General features: G+C 38.1%; 1 protein-coding gene across 3 annotated transcripts in view; it reads left to right on the top strand.

Annotated features, from left to right (window-relative positions):
- FGF14 (fibroblast growth factor 14) overlaps nucleotides 1-16,900 on the top strand; it is a 399,679-nt gene extending 382,779 nt beyond the window's left edge. For 2 of the 3 annotated variants that reach the window (XM_005145231.3, XM_034074467.1), the window contains exons 4-5: nucleotides 12,275-12,473; nucleotides 15,030-16,900. In XM_005145231.3, the coding sequence (XP_005145288.2) occupies nucleotides 12,275-12,473; nucleotides 15,030-15,166 (336 nt within the window). In that variant the 3' untranslated portion in view covers nucleotides 15,167-16,900. The remainder of the gene's footprint in view (nucleotides 1-12,274; nucleotides 12,474-15,029) is intronic. The other variant, XM_031045566.2, reaches the window with a different exon arrangement.
- The last annotated feature ends 508 nt before the right edge of the window (nucleotides 16,901-17,408 follow it).

Here is a 17,408-nt window from a genome sequence, read left to right as displayed (position 1 = left end):
AAATCAATCAGCTGTTTGTAACACCTTACACAGTCTTTCTTTGCATTTAGTAGTTTGCTTCTGCTTCTTACAGTTGATGTAGTAGGGAACACTTTACTCTGTGTATTGATTGTATTGCCTTTGCCAGTCAAAGGTGTGTTACAGATTAATTTACTCTCTTGAACAGGCTACAGTTTTAATCTTGATCCTGTGCTTCCAATAGTTTTTATATACAGTTCAATCATAGAATCATAGAATAGTTAGGGTTGGAAAGGACTTTAAGATCACCTAGTTCCAACCCCCCTGCCATGGGCAGGGACACCTCACACTAAACCATGTCACCCAAGGCTTTGTCCAACCTGGCCTTGAACACTGACAGGGATGGAGCACTCACAACTTCTCTTGGCAACACATTCCAGTGCCTCACCACCCTTACAATAAATAACTTCCCATTTTATCCAATCTAAACTTCCCCTGTTGAAGTTTTAACCCATTACCCCTTGTCCGTTCACTACAGTCCCTAATGAAGAGTCCATCCTCAGCATCCCTGTAGGCCCCCTTCAGGTACTGGAAGGCTGCTATGAGGTCTCCATGCAGCCTTCTCTTCTCCAGGCTGAACAGCCCCAACTTTCTCAGTCTGTCTTCATATGGAAGGTGCTCCAGTCCCCTGATCATCCTCGTGGGCCTCCTCTGGACTTGTTCCAACAGTTCCATGTCCTTTTTATGTTGAGGACACCAGAAATGCACACAATACTGCAAGTGAGGTCTCACGAGAGCAGAGTAGAGGGGCAGGATCACCTCCTTCGACCTGCTGGTCACGCTCCTCTTGATGCAGCCCAGGATACAGTTGGCTTTCTGGGCTGTGAGTGCACACTGAAGCTGACTCATGTTCATTTTCTCATTGACCAACACCGCCAAGTCCTTCTCCACAGGGCTGCTCTGAATCTCTTCTCTGCCCAACCTGCAGCTGTGCCTGGGACTGCCCTGACCCAGGTGTAGGACCTTGTACTTGTCATGGTTAAACTTCATGAGGTTGGCATCAGCCCACCTCACAAGCGTGTCGAGGTCCCTCTGGATGGCATTCCTTCCCTCCAGTGTATCAGCTGAACCACACAGCTTGGTGTCATCAGCAAACTTACTGATCCATGTCACCGACATGTCCATGTCACCGACAAATGTGTTGAAAGAGACTGGTCCCAACACTGATCCCTGAGGGACACCACTCATTACTGGTCTCCAGCCGAACACTGTGCCACTGACCTTTGCATGCAGCCATCCAGCCAGTTCTTTATCCACCAAGTGGTCCATCTATCAAATTGATGTCTCTCCAATTTAGAGACAAGGATGTCATGTGGGACAGTCATGTTACCTAGCTTGGTTTATCTTTGCAATTAGCCACTCAAGTCTATAGATAATGTATTTTAATGTCGTGTTTAATCTTGAGTAAAATCTCATTGCTTTCTTGGAAACATATTCAACAGAGCTGAGCCTCTTTGCAAAAACTGGGGTGTGTGTGTGTGTGGTATGGTATAACTCATTCTGCCAAAAAGCAATAGGATACAGAGGAGTTAGTCCTCCCATTAAAGTGCTGTAGATTCCAAAACAAGGTGATTATTCTTTTTTTTTTTCCTTTTGCAGTCTGCATTCCTCAGGTCCAGGGTCAGAAGTTGGATATTTGTACATCTCATTATTCATCACGATCATTCATGAAGAGATTGAAGCTGCTCTAGGATCAATATATTGTTATCCACAGGACAGCTATAGGAATATGCTGTAATAGACAATGAGTTAGGTAGAGGCTGGAGAGCAAAGGGCTATTTTATGGGATTTTATGGGAAATTGTCAGATTACTAACACCTTGAGCAAGCAGTGGCATTGATTATCACTCAGTTGCCACCAGCTATGAATAAAAATCTTCATTTTAATGTTTTAAAGAACTCTATTTGGTAAAACTATTTTTGAACATTTTGTTTTTCAGTTCTGCAATGCATATTGTAACACTAAGGCAAATAAAAATTCATAATCTTTAGATTTTTATACCTTTATGGCTTTTGTCAGACATCTGTATATTCACATTGTTCATAATCAACCTTTATAAGCTTGTTGCTAAAAGAGGATGCATATATAATCATGCTGCTGTTACCCATCCATAACAAAAACAACCATCACTGCTGAGTGTGTGTTAGGAGTTGCGTGTAATCATCTCCTATTTAATGAGACACATTAGATTTCTGCTTTTTTTAAATACACAATGATATACACAGAGTGTCTGACTTGTTTTCTTTCACCACTTCTGACTAGTTAACAGTGTAATGCCATTCCAAAAATACCTTTTAGTGGCTGTCATTGTATTTCCCATTAATTGTTTAGTTAAAACAAAAGACAGAATGGATTTTCTTTTTTCTTTAGTGTTTATTCACTATACAGCTTTTGAATGTTTGGGTGTGAAACTCTGTATTTTAAGATTCTTCTGCTAATGAATACTTGAAGTAGAAGTTATGTAAATGCTGTGGAAATTAAATAGTAACAGGAAAATACTTTTTGCTCTCTGGATGAACTGAAATACATTAAGTGAAAAGAAACTTTTTAAAGTGAAAATTACTGTTTGCATGATATCTATGTGTGTGTATATATAGGCACTCTATATACACATAAAACAATATTTCCTGCATGGGCATTGCAAAACACACACTGGCAAGAAATTTAGGATTTTTGTTCATATTCATTAATTTCAGAACAGGCAACTTTGGGTGTCCCATCACATGACCTTTTATGTTTAAGTGAAACAGTGCTGTAGACATCCACTTCTGTTAAAGAATGAAAATGCACAGTAAGAAACAATACACAGTATTTAAGAGCCTGACAGCATGTCAAGTTTTGTCTGCTTTTCAGATTTGACATCAACCATTTTCTACCTTCTCACTGGAAGAGGATAGAAGGAAGGTGAACAGAGGATAGAGCCTTTTGTCTTCATATGTGAAAGCTGCATTGGAAGGAAATGGGGAAAAGACCTGTTGAGTCTTACAGTTGTGCTTCTGTGGCAGAAAGACAAATCTGAGCAAGAAGATGCACAGCAAAAGAATCAAAGAATTGCTGTTTTCTCCTAAAATACTATTAGCTGTATAACAAGAGTTAAGTAGCAAATGTCTCAAAGTGGTCTCTGTTCCCTTTGTTTCCCAGCCTTCAGTGGTCAACTACAGCTTAGTTGAGTCATGAAAGCAAGAGAAGACCTAGCTAATATATTTTCTGAGAGAAGCGATTACATTCATTACAGCATGGTTTTGCCTTGCGCTAGTTTTCTCAGACTGAGATTCCTCTGGGCTTGCTTTTCATGTTCTTCTTACGAACACCCAGCATAAAACAGCAAAAGTATGACAAAGAGACATTAGCAAGAAGTTCATATAATTCATAGAATCATAGAATGGTTTGGGTTGAAAGGGACCTTAAAGACCATCTATTTCCAACTCCCCTGCCCCAAGCAGGGACATCTTCCACTAGGCCAGTTTGCTCAAAGCCCCATCCAACGTGGCCTTGACCTACCTTAATTGACTTTTATTCACTCCAGCCCTTGCCTTTGATAATAGTAGATTCTTTAGGCACTATAATACATGCACTGGCAGGTCATAAAGAAAAGGACTGCAAGCAGAAAAACAAGCTCACAACTGTAAAGAAATAAAAAGGAGTACACTAAAGTAGGCCACTTCTTATAACTTGAGAGTTCTTGCAACTTTTTTCTAGCTTCTCAGCTTGTAAACGACACCCATTTAAAACTTTCATAAATTCACACATCCTTTGGAAGGAACATGTAGAACTGAAAAAGCCTACAGTATACCTTGCAAAATACCTCTGAATTTTTATCTATTTATCTCTGCTTTTGTATTTGTGGCTAGTTATGGACATGTCATGCTGTCAGAGTCAGGGAGGTCTGCAAATACTATATAACAACACCATATATGAAAATATACCATCCCATATATGAAATGTATATGAAAATACATATATGAAAATATCCCATCTGACCTTGCCCAATAATAGCTAATTAATGCTAATATACCAGTCATGCAGTGGCAAAAACTGGAATCAGTTTTCTTTATCCAACATTTCAGTGTATTGCAGAGGAGCAGAACTTTCATTAATAGTAAATGGTAATAAAAAAATTATTCTACTTGGTTCTTTTTCTGTACATGACGATTTCGATAACTATTTTGCTTCTTTTGTTGATAGTTTATTTTACTTGAGGCATTGGGATTACAGAAGGTTTTCTACAGTAATGTCTCTAAGTGTTTGGATAAAACTGTGTCAAAAAATTCCACTGTCGTTCAGAAAGGTTCGGTCTATATCCGAGAGCATTCTGTATTCCTCCTGCGTTATTCATCTAGAGACAGAACCCTGGATTGATGGACGACTGGATGAGAATTTCTTTCCCAGCCAGCAGTGGTTTGTTTCAACACATATGTTGTTAAATCCTTCCTTTCAGTCTCTTAATTTAGTGCTGTCCCATCTTTCTCTTGGCGTTGACCTTTTCTAGCTGAGAACCTGGTGCTGTCTGCAAGCTGATGAATTATGGCTGTTCTGAATGGAAGTGACTGGGAAAGATAGGCAGGTTTATTCATGTTCTTCTCTGAATTGTCCCATAATAGTTGTGTAAGAAAATATTCCCAACATGTGCAGTTTCTCTTAGTCATTCCTTGGGGTTTGTGCCTTTCTTATTACTACTGGATTTCTTTAATCACAGATGCTGTACAGGAGATAAGAGATGTCTTTCTGTGAGTTATAGTTGCTATTTAAGCTGACTCCTTAGAGCAGGCTTTTACTGTGAATTTAAACCTTAAGGGAAGCTAGGTGCTGAGGATTAGGTGGGGAGGAGATTGTGCTTTTGGAGAAAGAATATCTCTTTTCACTGGTACAATGAATTGTACCAGTGGAATTCACTGTACCGGTGAATTCCGATTTCCTTTAAAGCCAAGAATGTACTCAAGCCAAAATAATACACATTTCTGTGAAAGTTCAGAATGGACTGAGGCAGAAAAATAACTTCACCATCTTTTCTGTGTCTGTGGGGATGAAGGAGGGTATGCTACTCAACCATATTGTATAATTGTGATGGCTTTCAGTGGGCTACAGCCCATTCTAAACCAGCAGTAACAAATCTGGCTTAACACTATCATTTCTGAAATTCATTTTGCTTCTTTTGTTCAGGTGAGGTAACACTTTTTTAGCAGTTCTCTTGAACTTTTGTTGAAGTATCCTAGTTTTGACATATAAATACCATAAAAACAGTTTTAAAAATTAGTAACCTTTTCCAGGCTACTTCCTCAAACCTTCTGTTGAATTTAAACAACCTTGATTCATTCACTCCTAATGTGAGGATCATGATTCAGATCTGTGTAACAGGCTTTGTTTCAAAAACATTAACTCACTTTTGGAATTGTACTGTACAACCTTAAATAACATATATTAGAAATGCTTATATCAAGGAAATTTTGTTTTATTTCAGCCATGTCCCACTGAGTTGATAACTGTGTTCTGCCTTCTGTACAAAATACTATTGCCTTTAATAAATTGTAGTTTAATATGGCCATAGCTGCTACTTGCAAGCAATGCAACCTTTCTGTTATGAAACAAGGAAGTTTTTGTATTCCAAGCGGGTTTATGTTCTGTTTCAATCTGGACAGAAAACTAAGCCAAATTCAGGCTGCAGTCAATACAGATCTTAGACACACAGAGATATTTCAAAGCTATTTTTGTTAGTTTATCTATGTATACAATGTGGCTTTTATTTGTTGCCTTATTTTAGGTTCTCATGAATGTACATGAATAAAAGAATTGCCTCATTATTAATATTACTAGTCATATCTCTGCTAATTAGAATCCCAGTTATGTAAGTGCTAATATTTGCAGGAGCCCAAATTTACATTTACTTTTGCCTAAATTTAGTCAAAAGTTGTGTTTTGTTTCTTTGGGAGCAGTGATATTCGCATTTTCAGGTCTTTTAAAAAGTAAAAGATTACAGACAACAATTGGAGCTGAAAGATGCTTCTACATGCTGACATCCTTATTGCGCTCTCAGTGATTCTCTAACCAGTGAGAATCATCCCTGGTTTTTACTATTGGTACTATTTTGATTTTTTTTAGGTCCACATGTTAGGAATCTTCCAGAGAACAGAAATGATAGCAGCTCTGAAGAGCCAGTGATGGTTTTTCGTGACTGTTGTAGTCTATTTAGAAAGTTTTCAGTCAGAAGACTGTGGAAAGTATGTGAATGGACTTCTGAGCATTTGCTGCTTTCATGGGGTGTCTGTAGGATCGGCAGGTTCAGCTATTACTGCTCTTTATTTTGAAGCCTTTGTAGTAAAGTCACTGCTCAGGTTTGTAGTGGCAACTAAAGCCTCATATTCCTTGGTATCCTGCTTGGTCAGTTTGCACATAGAAAATTCTGCCAACTTTGCTTGTTCTTGGTTTTATGTTTAAAAAATGTGTTTATATTAGTGTATTTTAGGCTCAGATCAGCTAAATTTCTTCTCAATATAGAGGGAATATGATATCAGTTTTTCCTTCATCCATAAAATACCTAACCATGTATTGTTATTTCTATGCTGTTTGAAGAGGAACTCTTGAACATGATCGTTTTGAAATAAAGTCTTTTGTCAGCTTAAGGGTTGGAAAAATCTGGTGCTATGGATGAGAAATCTTGATTAATTTTTTTATTCTCTTATACCAGCATTTGGCAAACAGGTATGGTGTAGGAAGGTATTCTAACTCACCTAATTCAATGTGCAGCAAGTCACAGGAATATCAATTTAGGTACTTTCCAGTTCTCATGCACAGCCTTCAGATCTTAGAGGTCTTGCTGCATGAATACGTCCCTGATACGGCCTCTTGCCCTTCTACATCACTGCAGCTGTTTTCTGGGATCTCATCATTTCACACCTCGATGACTCCAGCATCCTCCCCTCCTGCACTGAGAAAAAAAGTGCTAGCCCTGCAATCTCCACTCAGAAATCTGCCACAAAGTTAACTTCCCAGCTTCATTATTTGAACTGTATTTCTCTCCTTCTGTGAGTGCCTTCTCCTCATTAAACACAGACTGCTTCTTTTCAGTTTTAAGGCCCTTCGTCATGAGTCATTTTCAACCTTTCTATCCACTATTAAAATGTCACTTCCTTCTTTTGCTTCCTGTGTTGCTAGCCTCTAACCCCCTAAAATACCTTTGTACTGACTCAGTGCTGCTTTTCTCACTCTGCAGAAGTTTCCCATAAACTCCACAGAGCTAGCACTGTCCTTTCTCCAGTGTGTCCTTAAAAATCCTTTGTCATCATTCATACAAAAATGGTTTGATAGCCAGCTACTAATATTCTGATAGCATTGCTTGCATGTTTTATTGGTTTGGGTTTGTTTTGGAGTTGTTTTGGTTTTGCCCTGTATCAATTGCTATTTGAACTGAAATGTGTTCACATCAGGCAGACTCCACTTGGTCTGTACTTCCAACTCACTGAGATCCTGTTCCATGATCGGGACTTTGAAATGCAAATGGTAAACAGTATTGAGTGGTTTCTCCAGTGCTTGATTGGACTGGCTGTTCCTCGCCTGGCAGTCTCTTTGAGTTTGTCTTGCAGTTATGTTTTCTCCTTGGCACCAAGGAGAAGCTGTAGCTAGTTCAGCCTGCAGCTGCCTTTGTGCTGCCTGGTGTGATGAGCAAGCCTCGCTGTGCCCATCTCCAAGGGAATCCTCCTTATTTGCTGCTGGCTACATTCAAGAGGCTGACTGCTAGCTATGTCAGTTCTGTGAGCTGCAACTAGAACGATACTCTCCTTACCATTTCAGAATAAAACACAGATCAAAAGAGGCTTGAAAGTCCAGAAGTAGAAAGTAGGAAACTTTTGTGGAAGCCCTTGTCCTTGGAACTACCAGTTTTGATGACCATGGTAAAGCTGGGATCTTACACTGTCCCTCATGGTGTGCAGTGGAAATTTACTTTTTGTTCAGTTTCCACAGTTAAATATTGATTGAACAGAGGTATAGTTTAAAATCACAGGGTTTTATGTAGTTTTAAACAGTATCTATTTAAATTTTAAACAATGGCTAGCAGTGTTGTCACGCTAGTTTTTACTTCTCACATCTGGTCTGCAGCATAGGCGTCCTGTCCATAGCTGCATAATTATTTCTTCTTTCTGAGAGCTGTTGTAGAAAAACTCCGTGATCTGTGGGGATTGTTTTAAGTAAAGGACCGTGGCTACAAATAGGTATGTGCACTTCATTAAAGCTAGCAAAATTGAACAGGCTAAATTGTGGAAGACCAGCAATTGGAAGTTACACTGATAACTCATTCAAATATCTTAGTTTACTCAATGACTTGTGGAACACAAAAGTTTGCTGTACTTGCATTTTAAACTATAGCCGTTTGCTATAGTGCCGTATTATTGATTAGGATGGAGGTCTAGCTTCAACATGTCAGACTTCAGCCTCTGATTGACAAAAAGAAGCTACTTTTTAGGGAATTCACGTAATCTGTCATCTAAATTGCTTTCCAACAATCCTTGCATCTCCATGTTGACAGCACAGGTAACATGAACTCCTTCATTCAGGCATTCCTAAGTCTGTGATGTGGATAATGGCTTTTTTCTTTATTTAATTTGTGTTTTGTTCTCAAATGAAAGCAGATTCTGACAGCGCCATGTGACTCCATGAGCTAAAGCTCCACTATTATGGTATAATACAGTGCTGAGTTTTAGCAGCACTGATGGGAACTCCAAAACTAAGAACCCTACAGTGACAGAACTTTTAGATTCAGAGAATTTGAACCTGCAGCCCCTGTGTTGTGATATTTATTAATGCTACAGCAACCAGGAGAATTAAAACATCTCCAAATCGGCCTCACATCAAGCAAAAGCTTGATGGGAAGCTGGCAAAACTATCCAAGTAAAAATTCTTCTCAGCAAGGCGTAATTTAGTCCATCCTTCACTTCTCTAGGACCCAGGAAGCTATGTCAGATTGCAGCTGACAGCCAAAACCCACTCCTGGGGTTTTGGAAATTGGCAGCTGGTATACAGTTTATTTTTCAAATGTTGTTTTGACAGGAGAAAACCACCTTTTATATAAGACTACAAATTAAATCTGGGCACTGACCTTGGAAGAGAAATCCTGAACATTAGTTCTTGTTTGCAAATCATGTCTGGTTTTGCAAATTATTCATTCACTTCCTAATACAAAATGTCCTGAACTAGGAAGTGAATGAAAACTTCAAACTCCAAAAGTCATTCTTGCAGGGAAAATGATTCATGTCAGCCAGATGCAGATTTGGATTCCTTCAGGTTGGATACAGATAGGCAGGTAGCCTAGGGGCGTGCTCTCACCATTGAGTTTCTCTTATAAATTGCCATTGTACTGCCTTTTCCTCCAGCGTTGGATTTGAATAAAGTCATCTGTGAATGACTTTTTTAAAAGTCAGTGTTGTTAGCACATTTGCTGAGAGTTCTTACTGGGTTGAGTCTTAAGTATACAGATCTAGATTTGTCCTAGTTGCATGCAGAAACAGCATCTTAGGTCTCCTGCTTTCCTGGAGAAAATGTAGGTCCTTACAGCTGAGATGGTATCTGAGACAAGTCTTTAAAGTAACATATATTAAAGTGACTTTTGGGCTGAGTGTTTATCCCAGGCAGAATTGCATTCTAATATACTGGATAAATGCAAACCCTGTCCAAAGCTGTTGCACTGCCCAGACATGCACAGTAGGATAGCTGCAGTACTTTTAGGCAGAATACAGTGTTCAGGTATGGCTCCCCCTTATATGCTAAAAAAGACCATTAGAAGACTATTACTATGCTTTGGTAACTAAGAAATGGAATGATGCTGGTTTGTCTGGTTTGTCAGTCTGCACCCAGAAGTAGCCAATTGTGTTGACATAATCCATTTTTTTTTTACTTGGTGAAGTAAATACCTAGAGGTTTTTTACTTGGTAAATAAATTCCTACTGCTTCATCTGCTGTGCACTGTCAGAAATACTACTGTATGTGCCAAAGAATGAGAGAGGAAAGACAGGTTTCATTTATTCAGAGGAGGGGTATGATTTAAAGGAATTTTGTTTCAATATCCTAATGGATATCATTTGGAAAAACACACAAATAGTATTTACAGAGCCTAGTACAGAAGAGCATGGAATGACAAACAGCTTTTGTTTATAGCAAAAAAAAGTGAGGATTAGCTAAGAAATAGTATTTATGGTAATTGAGGTTTACAAGGAAGTAAAACTTAGTGGGGAACACAGGGGGTAGCACTTGCAGTGAAACAGGTAATAAGGAGAGCTGTGTAGGCATTTCCTGATTAGCATCTGCTGTTTCAACAGTGGAAGAGCATGACTCGCATGCAAATTTTTGTGCTAGGCTTTAACAGGCATTCCCTCTAGCTTGCCACCCTGCCTTCTGGTTTTATTTTGAGTCTCCTTGAGCCCTACTGTAATTTGAAATTAGTGGAGGAGAAAGGAGAGTAACACAAACAACAGATGTCTTAAAGTCTTGAAACAGAGAGAGAAAAAGCTCTGTGACAAAGGAGGAGGTGCAGTTAAGGTATTTCCTGACATTAGTTTTCGGTGCCTCTCGTACAGACTGTATTTGCATTTCTGCATATGTACATATATACAGTTGTGCACATAGGTGGTAAAGAAGTTGTAGTGCAAAGATCGCACACATCACAGAATATTTTTTGCATCCTGTGAAAGAGTGTGACCTACAAACACTCATTTGTGCACATAGTACCACAAGTGTACACAAACAAAGCAACCTATTGTAGGGACACAAACTATTTCCCAGGTGCTGCCATTGCTGCTTTCAGTCTGATGTTGGATAAAATACACTAGTTCTTTTTATTTGAGGTTATATTATGTTCCATAGTTGAGAAAGCTAATAGTATGCCCAGTGTCCATCATGACAGCTTTGCTTACAGGTAGAAACTCAAGCCATGGCAATACAAATACTGTGTACCAGATAACATTAAGAGAACTTGGTTGTCCACTGTGACATTTAGTGCAGATTCAGAAAACTACTTCATCTGTGCTTTCTGACAAACTGTGTCCTTAAGGACTTACTTTCATTTCCAGAAAGGAAATTTGTGACAGAAACAGCTGAGATTCTTACAATACTCACAATATATAGGCAGCTGGAGATGGCATAGAGACCCTGAAAAGACGTTATGTGCTGTGTGTTAACTCACTACTGCATGGATCCAGGAGCAAAAAAGAAGTGGGTGGGAAAAAAATATACTGTGAATGGAGAAGTGAAAATATATGACATTTCCAGATTTTTACTTCTTGGGAGAGATAATAGAAAGAAATAAAAAAAGAGGATGCAGGGTTTGTGCTCTGAAGACTTACTAAGCTACCTTCCACTTTTCCACATCTGCCTCCCCCTTTTACATCTTATATCTTTTACAGGTTTCAGCAGCTGTGTCCAAATACAGAAAACCACATTCATGTAGAATCCTATTTTCTCATGATATTTGAAATGTTATTTTATTTGCTTATTAACTTGCTGGGTTTTTTCCAAAGGATTTTGGTAAATTCTGTCTCAGTATATGTTCATGCTGTTTATTTTGTTAGTTATTTGTGCTATTAAAAACATATTTGAATTATTATATAGCTACTGGGCTACAGAAGCTTGTTCTTAGGTTAACCTTGGTAAAAGTTACTGTTCTGTAACTAAAGGTGACATCTGAAAAGCATTCCAGTTTTGGGATGAATGCTGTGAGTGTCAGTAGGAATATTTTTCTTTGTGCAGAAATTTGTACATCAAAATAGTGTTCTCCTGTGGTGTTTCAGGCCATGGGGACTCTAGGAAATTATATGTATTTTAATATGTTGGCAGCAGCATTTTTTTAAGTATCAAATATTAGTCGTTATAAGCCATAGAGGAAGTTTGTTGCATTTAGTATGAAAAAATGGAACAACTGTTTTCTCAATAATGCTATTTTAGCATAGACTTTCTTAATCTTTACAAGTATATCCTACCAGTAATTAACCACAGTAATAATTATGCCTGTATTTCAAACAGTGTTTTTATGCCTATGTTGCTTCCTTTCTACTTTGAAAATATACCATCCCTGTTGCACAGATGGAAAAACAGAGGCATCCATGGGAGGTGAAATAGCTTCACCTGAAGGCCTTCTAGAGGAAGACAGATCTCCTGGTCTCAAAGCAGACCCTTATGATGTTGTATATTAAACTTACGAAGAGGTGTTTTTATGTTAACAAAACAGAAGTCGTGCATTAGAGATAACATTTAACATTTACTTTTCCTCCCACAGGAACTTTTTACACCAGAGTGCAAATTCAAGGAGTCTGTTTTTGAAAATTATTATGTAATCTACTCATCCATGCTCTACAGACAACAGGAGTCCGGGAGGGCCTGGTTCTTGGGGCTGAACAAAGAAGGGCAGGTCATGAAAGGAAACAGAGTGAAGAAAACAAAACCAGCAGCTCATTTTCTACCCAAGCCATTGGAAGGTGAGGCTCCGTCCATCGCTGGCAGATCCTCCAATAAATCTCACAAGAAGAAGAGGGAATGGTTTCTAAAATACCCTTTGCAAATGTGCATGCTCTGCACAGGGACCATTCCAAATGACAGTCCCCAGAATTAATGGAATGAGTTTATGCTTCAGCATAGTGATGCTAGAAAGGGCATACGTAAAAAGCATTTTTTTTCTAAGGGATTAAGAGGTCATTTTTCAAGAAAAGAAATCTTCTGTGGAAGTGCATTATTCTCTTGGTAGGGACAAAAGCTGTTGTGAGTCTTGCAGTGAGAAAATAGTCCTTTCATTAGGCAGAATGAAATAATGGATATTGTAGAATAATTGGGAGTTATAAAGGGAATGGATGAAATGTCAGCATTTCAAAGTAAAATTTTTCTAATACAAACCAGAAAGGTCTCTTCATAAAATAAATCATTCTGTATTGCTTAGCCAATTGATGTAACGCACATAACTTGTGTTAGTTGGCCTTTAAACCAAGACAGAAGTGAATAAAAGTCATACTGACCTTACATATTAAAATTATGTCACACGTTCTCTGAAAAATACATTTATATCTTGGTACTTCTGGGTTATCCTATGTATTCTGCAGGCCTTTATAAACATACGCTGGTTTTTGCTTCTTATCCTGATGGCACTCCAAATATCATTGATATTACTGCTAAACATAGCCTCAGAAAATTATCTCATTACTTACCATCTGAAAACATGCACCTGAGTAATGTTTTAGTTAGCAGTCCAATTTCTTTTAACATTTATCTTAATTTTTTTGATTAAGGGATCAGTTTGTTAAATATTTTAGAGTTTCATCATAAGGAATAAATCTGAATAATTCTGTGTTTTAACTTCGTACTTGAACTCAGGTATGATGCCTTCATGTTTTCCTCGTCTTGAGCTCTCAACAATATCGACATGTTATATCTCCATCCCTTTATATTAAATTATAAGTATGGTGTGGATGGAAAGCCAGAGCAGCTTTAAAAGCAAAATCTATTCCTATAGATTAGGAAAGAAGTTACTTTTTTCATTTATGTTTGTATGTTCATACTTTATCAAAATAGCTTAGACTAGACTTACATAGAAATAACTCGTTTTATATTGCCTGTGAGAGTCATCAAGTCTGACAGCTGTACTATATAATTTCTTACTTTATAACTCCAGCTCAAGTTGATTTCATATTTTCATAGGTTACAATGTTATTTCATCAAGCTCTTTAATTAAATCAGCAAAGTGTCCTAAACAAAGTAATTGGTACACTCCGAAAACATAGAACATAACCAGTGTTATGTACTCTAGAGAAGACATTTAATTTCAGACTTTCAGAAGCCATGGAAGGAGTTAGATTATGTCATTGAAAATGTTAGAACAAGTGTTTGATTAGTTAATGATGCTATGGGGCCCTTCATATTTATTATGAAACTTCACACCACTGAAGATCAAGGTCAGAACTCTGATGCTCCAGCCTCTTACTTTAATTAGCCAAGAGATGAAGGGACTGTGCTCTCTATGGCAGCACACAGCCAGTCCTGAAATCACACTGTGATGAGTAATTCCTTTGACTGCTTTGACACCTCTTTTAATGTTGCTCTAATACAAGTAAGTGCTACTGAAGTTAGTTATACGTGGGAATATTACCTGATATAGTGACATGGAAAATGAAATTGAATTATCCAAGAGCATTAATCATTAAGGCAGCATAATGCTGGAACTGTGTAATTGAAAACATGTATTTTCCTCAAAGGATTTGAAGAGGTTATGTAGGGACTGAACCCCAGCGGCAAACTTGTAATTCCTCTAAGAATTCAGTTAACAGTTTAATTTGGAGATTTCCATGCTTATACATTCAGTGGAGATCAGTGGCTACTGCCTATGTTTTTGGAAATGAGGAATAAAGATCTCAAATCTTTTGTGTACTCTGCAGTATGTCCTGCACATTTCTTCAGTACACACCTGAAGAGATCACGACCAAGGTCCTCAGATTTGGGAGACAGGTGTACAAATAACTTTGTAGAACTGGACCCAAGCTTAGTCTTTCATGCAGGACTAAAAAAAAGAACACGTTAGTCTAGACAACTTATCATATGATCCATTTGTTAGACACCATCTGTCTTACCATATTTTACTTCTAAAAACTTGCAGTGTTTACTTAAGGTCTGTATATATATATATACATACACACACACGTATATACGTATGTGTATATGTATGTACATTTTTGTGTGTCTGCCTCATGCAAAGACAGTAGTTTTTCATTCCCAAGGCTTCTATAGTTTCTATTAAACAAGGAAATATACAGTTTCCTGCTGCTTTTTTAAGTAAGTCAGATACAGAGGAAGTGAGAAATTTGGAGGGTCAGGCAAAGCTATCAGCTATGCAAACAAGTGACTGTCGAAGTAGTTTCCCTCATGCTTATGAGAGGAACATAGATTATGTTGCAATATCTGTTGTTGTAGAAAATTAATCCTATTTGAGATGAGCTCTTAAATGAGATGTATTCTTACAAATATCTCTCATTTTCTCTTTTCTCCCTCAGTTGCCATGTATCGAGAACCATCTTTGCATGATATTGGAGAAACAGTGCCAAAGGCTGGGGTAACTCCAAGTAAAAGCACAAGTGCATCTGCAATAATGAATGGCGGCAAACCAGTTAACAAGAGTAAGACGACATAGCCAGATCCTCACAGGTGTTGTGACTTACTGAGTCCTGAGTACAGTTGAGCCATTTATCCTTGCCAGACTTCCCCGCTGCAGTGTCTGTGGATCAGCTTGCGGCAAGTCACAGACTTGCCCATTGCTGTTTCTGAACTGAGTTGTTGCAAGTGGATAAATCTCAACATGTAGCTCCACCCACAACAAGAAGACACCTGGATGAACCAGCTAAACTCAGACCATGGAATGCCCTACCAGATATTGGAATGCCTTTTTAATATCTTTTCTGTGACTGTGACACTTCATGTGAATGACATACTTCACAAGTACACTTGATACCTTGCCTGCTGACAATTGCCCATAATCCCTTTTTGAGTCCAGTTTCAGCAAAATCCATGTGTTTAAGTTCTATTTTGTAGCACACAAATAATCAAGTAATTTCTAGTTAGATGCTGTAAACCTGTGCTATTATGGATTTCTCTTCCCTTTTTTATAAGGCTGCTCGCTCCACTGTCTGTGACCTTTTGCAGGGATTGTGTTTCTCTATAACTTAAGTGTTGCCGGTGGCTTAGTTTTGAAAGCAATCAGGGAATCAGGAAGCCTTCAAAAATCTATTATTCCAAATTATATCTATAAAGAATAGGATTGATGTCTCTGGCTTACAATATTGATTAAACGTGAATACTCTTTAGAGCAGATACTGTGCTTCTGAGGTTGGCATTATAGTGGAGGGAAGAGTGTCAAACACAACCAACAGGAAGTTTTCTGAAACAAGTGTTTGGCATCCCCCTTTAGTTTCTTTTTGTGTGTGTGTTTTATACATATCACAGGCTTACTGGTAATGGTAACATTTGCCTTGCCCAGCGAGCAAGACCCACTCATTTTTGGGAAAGTGGGTCCAAAGAATTTTGTAGGCCTTGTAGGCCTGAATTAAGGCTCATTTTTCATCTACTAAATCTTCATTGTTTGAAAAACAACCACTACCAATTAATTAATTAAAAGTAATTAAGACTAACCAGAATTGCGCTACCTAAATCCATTTCAAATATAATATCCTTTCCTGTTTTTAAGGAACTGAACTTAATGCCATTGTTATTTTTGGCTGAATCCCACTCCTACTTAGCAAAGCATGGGCAAGGGTGTCGTTGTGTTCTTTTTTTGCAGCACCAATGCAAAGGGTAGTTACAAATTATAGTTTAATATTTCTGGTGTTTTAAAAAAAAAAAAGTTTTAAAACTGGACATATTACAAACCTTTGTTTTTCTTTTTAGCTAAGCATGCAAAGTCCTGTCCTATGTATCTCACTGATATCCCAGTACATACCTCCACCCAGCTTCCTAGGATAATATGCCCACCAAATTGCTAGATTGAAGGTGCCTTGCCTTGATCTCTGTATACTGTACTTTCTCCTACATGAACCTAGCAGAAATCAAAAACATTATGAAATTGAAGCCTTGGATCATATTACCAGAAACAACATCAACCCTTTGAGTTTGTCACTTGCGAACAATTAAACCAACGTTGAGGAGGGAGGGAGGTTTATAGAATACCACAGAGATGCCATCGAAGTGTTACACACTTAGTCACAAGCTTTCAGAAGACTAAAAATATGGGTACTCTGTGTATGCTTAGGAAGGTATTTGTTTCTCAGAGAGGGCAAGAAGGACCAAACTGTACCTCAGTCTGGAAAATTGTGTGACAATGCTCTCTTGGCCTCTTGCTGTTACCTTGATAGTTAAAGACAAAAAAAATGGAAATCACGCATTCTTTTTTTAGCACTGTATTTCTGGTAGTTTGTTTTATCACATCTTTGTGCTGAAGTCCCTAGCAGAGACCGCAGGTTATTTCAAACTCCCTCTCTGCTCAGCTGAACTGATTCAGTCTGAATGAACTCTTCATGCTAGTTTTCAAACGTGTTCTGTTTTTATAAGCAACATTTAGTGCACTCTTCTAGGAGGCTACTGTAAAGCTGCTATAATATAGATATTTTTTTTCTGTAGGCCAGACTTCCTTGTTTATATATGTACTATGAGAACAGCAAGCTAACACTTGATGTCGGGTCTTTCTAGGGAGGGAATGAGTTAAGCATGAAACCCACTATCCATGTAGATAAAAAAAATAAAATACAAACCTACTCTAATACTGTGATAAAAATGGAAAGAAACTTTGACTTAGACTGTGCCCTTGCCTGCTAGCACTAAATATCCTTGCTTGGGGAAAACAACACTTTATTAAAAACTTTGGTGCACCCTTCTCATCCCAC

Source organism: Melopsittacus undulatus, chromosome 2, assembly GCF_012275295.1.
Source record: "Melopsittacus undulatus isolate bMelUnd1 chromosome 2, bMelUnd1.mat.Z, whole genome shotgun sequence".
NCBI classification, from domain to species: Eukaryota; Metazoa; Chordata; class Aves; order Psittaciformes; family Psittaculidae; genus Melopsittacus; species Melopsittacus undulatus.
Note: the sequence above shows the minus strand (reverse complement) of the source record. Positions and strands in the feature narration are given on the sequence as shown.